Source organism: Acanthisitta chloris, unplaced genomic scaffold, assembly GCF_000695815.1.
Source record: "Acanthisitta chloris isolate BGI_N310 unplaced genomic scaffold, ASM69581v1 scaffold28024, whole genome shotgun sequence".
NCBI lineage: Eukaryota > Metazoa > Chordata > Aves > Passeriformes > Acanthisittidae > Acanthisitta > Acanthisitta chloris.
The window spans coordinates 2,894-10,568 of record NW_008669178.1 but is presented as its reverse complement, the minus strand read 5'-3'; the positions used below and the strand labels follow the sequence as shown (position 1 = coordinate 10,568).

Genomic DNA, 7,675 nt, shown 5'->3' with positions numbered 1-7,675 from the left:
TCCCTGCAGCCATTCTCCCCTGTCTCTGGCTCCAGCAGCCAGCTCAGATTTCAGCCTTAAAGCAATCCAACACCAGGTTTTGCTCATTTTAAACTCAGCCTCAAGGAAGTGTGGCCAAAGTGCAAACACGAGCAGGCTCAGCCTGACTCAGCAGCTCACTGTCATAAGGCAGTGACCTACTGACACCAATATCTTACTCATGCAAAGCACAAACCCAACCCCAAACATCAGCTCCCTCTTCCCTCTGCTGCACCTCCCCAGTGCTGCCGCTGAGGACAGCTGAGCTCTCCTGCTCCAGGTGCTGCTCAGCACATGTCAAACCTGCAGCACGAGACTCGCAGGAGACCTGGAGCCAGGAGCCTGTGTCAGTGTCTCCAGCACACTCCCACAGCACAGCAGGAGTGTAAAGGGGAGAGGCTCTCCTGGAGGAGCAATGTGGCCACAGAAGGTTTGTGCAGCTGCTGGTTAATCTGGGGAAGCAGCCTGAGCACTGCTAAGGGAGTACACTGCATGGTGGCACTGATCCAGGCAGGACTTACACTGAGCAAGTGCCATGAGTAGAATTGTTGGAGTCTTTAAATGTGAGACCACATTTGGGGCATGGATCAGAGTCACTTCGCTTGGAATTGCTTTGGGAGTTGTGTGTCCTGGTCAGGCACAAGATGATCTCTGATAGACATTATCCTTTTATAGGATTCCTGGGACTGTTCCTCAGGTCAATGTCAATGACCACTACTTCAGTGGTTCTAATTTCTGTGTTACTGAACTGCAGGCACTACATGGTTAATTAGAAGTCATGTAGAAAGTGAAGCTAAGGACTCAATTCTAAATCCTGACTCATTCTAAAGCCAGTTGAAAGGAAGCAGGTAGAGTGAAAAAGCAGCACAATATCCTCCCTGGATTTTGGCTCGTGACATTTTGAAGCAGTTCCTGCCTGCAGGATGCTTTAGAGGAGGAGACTCTGAACTTCTCCCAAAGGGTGATGAGGAGAGAGAGGGGATCAAAAAGAAAGGGCAAATCAATATGCATTTGGAGCAGAAAGACAGTTCCCACCTTCTGCAGCCAAGCAAACTAATGTCAGACTGCCTGTGCCCCCCAGCTCCCCTGGAGATCTGTGTCAGGGAGACTGCTGGCACTGGAGGCAGTGACCCTGCAGCACCACAGCCCTGTCCTCAGCACTGCTGCAGCTCCCCCAGCAGCACACCTAAATCAGCCTCCAATCTCAGTGGCAATCTACCTGCTTCTGCATCACTGAGCAGCAAATTGCTCGATGTGAGCAGCCAGATAAGGGAGAGCTCCATCTCAGAGCCAATTCTCCCTGCTGGGAGTGGAACAGGCAGTGAGGCCACACCATGCAGTGCCCAGGCTGCACCACAGACCCAACAGCTCCTTCTCCCACCCAACGGTGTCTCAGCAGCTTCACAGTGCCCAGGGCAGAGCTCACCTCTTCGGCCGTGTCCTTCTCTATCCGGACGATCTTGTTTTCCCAGTAGATTCTCTGGGATTCCAGCTGGCTCGTCAGCAGGTAGGAGTACTGCAAACACAGGAGACACACAGAGCAGTCAGGATGGCTCTAGTACACAGATCAGTTGGATCAGATGGGATGGAGCACACAGCAGGTTCTGCATACACACGCAAACTGCAGATGCAGCTGATGTGTTTCTCCAGTTTGATTTCAAAATCACATCACTTGGTTTTTAGAGCACAGCAAGGATCAAGTGGAATTCCCACCAAGCCAAACTCATGCCACCAGCTTTCTGAGGAGGAGACAGATTTTTCTTGGGAGCAGCAATAAATCTCTACAGGAAAACAAAGCTTCACCCATCCCTGTCTTGAGAGTCTGTGACCCCAAGGGCTGAGGCACAGAGCTCCCATGCACAGCCAAAACCCAGGGCAGGAGGGTCAGTGGAAGGTCTGTGGGACAGCACCCTCAGCTCTAACCACCCACAGCGACTCTTCCCAACATGTGTGGTCCATTCCAAAAAGTCATTTTGGCATCTGGACAAGGATATGTGTCTTACATCCCATCTTTGCCCTTCTGGTTCTGCAAATGAGTTATGAGAAGGTTGGGAAACCTGATCATTTCTTATCATCAGGCTAATAAGCACCAAATTAGCCATTCACTGCAGAACTGAACGTGCACAAAGCCTTGATCACTCCCAGCAGTCTCTGAGCACCCAAACACACTGCCAAATTCATTCCCTCTAGAAATAATTAGACCTCACACCATAGAGAGATCTTACCTGCCTCAAGCAACAACCTCCCAGAAAAGGGTTAAAAAAGCTGGTTTAGCAGCTGAGCTTTACTCAGAGAATTCCCTGAGACACAGGCAGGTGTTTCTCTGAGCAGTCAGTCAGGGCTGTGTCTCCTCACACACCCTGGAGCCCACTGCAGTGTCTGTGTGGCGCAGCAGGGATTGAGGTCCCCTCCCTCAGTCAGGAAGGAGGCTGAGCAACAGGTCCCAAAGCTACAGAAACCATTCTCTGCTGCAGAGAAGAAACAGACCAGGCTGGTGTCGGAGCAGCCTGTGGGTCCCACAGCCGAGCTGAGCACACAGCTATGGGCTCCTCCCTCCCTGCTCAGCTACAGGCTCAGCTACTCCAGCTGACAGTCCCCCTCACATCCTGGCTCAGAAATCCAGTCACAGATCCACCTGGAGGGTCTGGTGAGTGACTCTGGGCACTCAGACCCTTCCCTCCCTCAGTGACCTGAGCATTTGCAGCAGCAGAACCAGCACATCCTCAATCCACCAGTGAGCACAGGAGGACACTGCAGCTCACTGCGCTGCATTGGCTCTGCAGAGCCAGAGAGAGGCTTGAAAAAAAAGAAAAGGCAAAGGCAAAAGCAGCAAACCCATTCTGCTCCTGCCTGGGGCCGACTGCAGGGAGCAGCTCTGCTGGGGAAGCTGGTGGCATGGAACCAGGGTCGTCTCAGGGTTTGAAACACTTCCACAACAGAGTCCAACAAATCAAAATATTTACCTCTAATTGTAAGGCATCAATTTTCTCTTCCTGACACATATCTCCCTCACACTCATACTGAACTATCTTCCCATCAGTTTTACTTGCCACCAGTCGATGGACGTAGTTATCTGGGGAGAGAAAAGTCAACCGTGGGGACTGAGCCCAGGAACAGCCCCCAGGGCTGCAGCACCACCAGCCACCCAGGCTGCAGCAGCACCTCTGTGAGGCACAAAGCCACCACCAGGCAGACCTGTCCTCAGCAGACTTCTCCCAGGCACCTTCCAGGGTACTCATTACAGCAGCCCATTCCCACACCTCAGGGCAAACCGACAGGGAGGGAGCAACACACTCCACAGAGGCTGCAGGACTGCCCCGGTTCACTAGAGAGACATGTTCTCCCTCCTCCATCTACAGACCCAGAAAAGCTGCTATTAGAGCAGAGATGGATGTTCCCAGAAGACAGGGGTTAGTACAGATGCAAACTGCTTCATCCCGAGGTCTCTTCCAACCTTGAGGTCTCCCAGCCTTGATGACTGGCCCATCTCCAAGCAAACTCTGCCTCAATCACTCCTAAGGGCTCCCAAAAGCTGTTCCACAGACAGGGCAGCAGAGTGCTCACCTCCAGCATAGTCCCAGACCCTGTGGTTGGTCAGCTGCATGGCATAGGTGTGCTGGGTCTCCTCGAAGTGCTTGTACGCGTGGCGGCTGGGCCCGCAGCCGATGTGGCCACAGATCAAACAGATCCACAAGTTCTGCCAACACAAGGGGAAGGAAAGCTCTGTGGGTACAGCACTGCCAGGTGGGGAATCAGCACCTGCAGAGAGCATGATGTGACACTGGTGGTCTCCTGGTGCTGTGCACTGCAGCCACTGCCTCAGGAAATAAGGACTTTGCTTTCCTGCTCCTCCTCTGAAGCTTTGCTTGGCTGGAAGGCCAAAGAGAAGGGGACCCTGCTCACTGGAGCTCATTACACCCTGCAGGTACTGGGCACGCTGACAGATCACTGCCCAGATGGAAGAGTGGCCTTGGCTGGCACAGGAGGCACCTCAGCAGGGCCAGCAGAGCAAGCTCTGAAGAGCACAGACTAGAAGGGTCACCACATTTGGGGTCAGTCACCACAATCAGGGTCAGTTCAGTCCCCTGGTATCACACCCATCACACACCCCCTTCAGTTTGTGTGCTGGTACTTCTAAGAATCAGACTGGTCAGAACTGGAAGTTGGTGAGGTAACATCCCTTCCCATCACTGACTCGACTCGAGGAAAGCTGACACACCACTGACTGGTACATCAGCCACAGGACCAACCCCCAAAGCGAGCAGAGCAGCTGTGAGGTCAGATCTACTCTAGATCTCACTCACCATCCACCCACCTACTTACTTCTTGAACTCCACACTCAAAACACTTGTTCTCTTCCACGGGCTCTGGTGTCTGGCAGTACCTGCAGACAGGGCACCTGGAGGGCAAGAAGCATCGTGATGAGACTCAGGGAGCTCCAACTTCATGTTCCAGTAATCAAAGAGAGAGCCCAGGAGCTCAAGGGCAATGCCTTGTGCAGTGACACTCCCTGTGCCACTCATCTCTCAGATCACATTTACCCCTCAAATTCACCTCCACTCCACACAAGGTTTTTAACCTGGTAAGTGACAGAGGAACAAAGAGCAGTTCTCCCAAAGCATTTCCCAGGTTCAGCTGGATCTGGTTTTGCTGTAGTTCAGGCACAGAGAGTATCTGCAGCCATGAGCATCTTGTGGGGCTGCCAGCAATGTTTGCTCTGCCAGTGAGCAAAAAGCTCAGGGAACACTTCCCTGCCTCAGCCACAAACAGTGTGGATGTGTTCCACATCTCCCAGCACTGCTCCTCCAGACTGCTGCCAGCTCATATCCTCAGCTCTCCACCACCTGCAGGGACCTACACAGCAGCTACACACTGCTGGGGAAGGAGGTTGTAACTACACACTGCTGGGGAAGGAGGTTGTAACTACACACTGCTGGGGAAGGAGGTTGTAACTACACACTGCTGGGGAAGGAGGTTGTAACTACACACTGCTGGGGAAGGAGGTTGTAACTACACACTGCTGGGGAAGGAGGTTGTAACTACACACTGCTGGGGAAGGAGGTTGTAACTACACACTGCTGGGGAAGGAGGTTGTAACTACACACTGCTGGGGAAGGAGGTTGTAACTACACACTGCTGGGGAAGGAGGTTGTAACTACACACTGCTGGGGAAGGAGGTTGTAACTACACACTGCTGGGGAAGGAGGTTGTAACTACGGACAACCAAGGGACACTGCAAACATACCTTCGTGTGTAAAACAACCCTGAGGAGATGCTTTAGTTCTACCCCAACCCAACGGATTCAGCCTCAGCCTTCCCAGGAAGAGCATCCCATACCTGCATCCTAAAGGAATCTGCAGCAGACATCCCCTTTGGATCTACCAGAGAGCCCAGAGCTCTGCCATCTCCTGTGCAGCTCCCTCAGTGCTGCCAGAGACACAACACCCGAGGCCAGAAGGAAGCTCTGTCCAGACCTGAGCAGCAGCAGCTCAGCTCGGGGCAGCTGAGGCTGCATCCTGCTGCCAGGACTGTTTATGTATTTTTCATTAGCTGCTGGATAAGCCACAGAAATATTCCAGGGAGGAGACAACTGGATTGCAGTCAGGTTTCTATACACTTACAGCCTCGGTGGCGCCTCAGCAAGGAGGACAGAGGTTTTCCTTTATGGTTGTTTTAGACTGGGAGCATAAGTTGTGCTTAAATTGTATATTACATATTTAAGTGCTGTTTTGGATCTTGTTCCTACACTGGCTAAGCTCCACTGCTTCAAATTTAAACTGGTTTTGATTTATGGAGAAAAACAGCACATCAACTTGTACAGCTACAAATCTGATTAATCCTACTGAGGTTCTGTGAGTTTGGCTCACAAGTGATAGACAGAGAGCTAAAATTTCCCTCACACTCCATCAGAGAATCTGGCAATCAGGGTAGCAGGGACAGAGAGAAGATCTGCAGCCTTCTGCTGCAGTGTCTGTGCTGCCTGAGGTGCAGCAAACAGTGGCCAGAGGAAGAGCCACACACCCAGCTGAGAGCAGCACTGGTGCCAGTCAGGGGCTTCGGGCACGCCGAGATCCCCTTCCACAGGGGTGGGGGAGCACGAACAGCAAAGGGTTAGGGGCAGGGAAAAGAAGAGCTGCTTTAAGAACAGACACAGATCCAACCCCCAGTCCTGCCCTGTGCCAGGGACACGACTCCCAGCACTCATTCCACACCCACCAGAGCAACAGCCTGAGTGGAGCCCTCCCTGCCTGATTTACTGAGTGACCTTGTGATCATCCCTCCCTTCTCCTCCTCCCACCCCAGGCCTGTCTTCCTGCACAGCTGCTCTTGCCCAGCTCTTCCTCCTCCCCTCCCAGCATGCAGGTAAGAGAGCTGCTCCCCAAAGGCCCCTCAGCTCCAGGCAGGTGTGCAGATCCATCTGCAGCGACGCCAAAGAAAGGGATGACTGAACTGACGAGGCTGAGTGAAGCAGAGCTGTGTGTGCATCCAGTGCTGTTTACACCAGCAGTTTTATCCCACAATATTTTGAGGTAATCAGCATTACTTTGCAACTCCCTCCCTGCCTCAGCAGAGAGGCCCAGGGGAATCATTGTTCAATTACTTTTGGCAGGGAGATTTCTCTCTGGGAGTCCCTTAATGGGAAAAAAACAGAGCATGAGGACTTGCAGTAATTCCTGCCCCCACAGTGATGAGCAGAGCTTTGTCAGCACAAAACCAGCACACTCAAACCAGGGGTTTAGGGGTGGGATCAAGCAAAGCCTCTTACGTGGTGTCCTCCCAGCGCTGCAGGCACTGGCTGTGGAAGCTGTGGTTGCACAGGGTGGTCAGGATCCCGTTCACAGACTCGTCCATCCTCTCCAGGCACACAGTGCACTTGGGGAGCTCTGTCAGGTCCATCACAGGCAGGCTGGCCCCCTGCAAGGCAACAAGCAGAGCCAAATTGCTCAGCACTTTCCAGTCACCGTCAGTCGAGTCAATCCTCTCTCCCATGACTGGCACCAGGGGTGAAAAACATGACAAGCTGAGTCCACACAGGGGTTGGAAATTGGTTCAAAAGAAAATAAAGTGATGGCCAGCATGAACCAGGCCACAGGCAGGATCCTCTCCACAGCATGGGCTCAGTGAAGGTGCTGCAGGTGCTCTCTGGATTCACTGAGCTACAACCCAAGGCAGGTTTAGGCTGGAGGTGAGGCACAAAGCCCACGGAGTCACCACACAAACTCTCCCAGGGACCCCTGGAATGGGAAATGGGGTTTGATGCAGTTAAGCTCTTCTTGCAGCATACTGCCCAGTCCAAATGATCCTGTTAAACCCCTCCGAAGCGCAGGGAGAAAACCAAACCAGACTTACATCTTCTGATTTGAAGACTTCAGCCCTTTCCACGTACACCAGCTGGCAAACATCTTCCTCTATGGAGTTGAACTGCCTGCCATTGCAGGCCATGTAGAAGCTGTCTGCATCAGCCTGGGCACAGAACAGAGGCAACTGCTTAAACAGAGAAAACTCACAGCTGACACAGCCAGCAAGTGGAGGAGGAACCTCCCATACCTCCCTTCTGCCCTGCAGGCAGCCCTGTAACACCAGAGCAGGGACTGCAGCCAGCTGCAGGCACTGCACTGTGGCCACTGCAAGACATGAAGTGAAGCTCAGGACAGTG

At 52.8% G+C, this 7,675-nt stretch overlaps 1 protein-coding gene across 1 annotated transcript in view; it reads right to left on the bottom strand.

Annotated features, from left to right (window-relative positions):
- Positions 1–7,675, bottom strand: part of BRAP (BRCA1 associated protein) — an 11,061-nt gene that overhangs the window by 1,562 nt on the left and 1,824 nt on the right. The window contains exons 3-8 of the mRNA XM_009073226.1: positions 7,369–7,482; positions 6,785–6,933; positions 4,342–4,417; positions 3,583–3,715; positions 2,982–3,091; positions 1,445–1,534 (exon numbers count right to left, since the gene is read on the bottom strand). Of these exons, the coding sequence (XP_009071474.1) occupies positions 1,445–1,534; positions 2,982–3,091; positions 3,583–3,715; positions 4,342–4,417; positions 6,785–6,933; positions 7,369–7,482 (672 nt within the window). The remainder of the gene's footprint in view (positions 1–1,444; positions 1,535–2,981; positions 3,092–3,582; positions 3,716–4,341; positions 4,418–6,784; positions 6,934–7,368; positions 7,483–7,675) is intronic.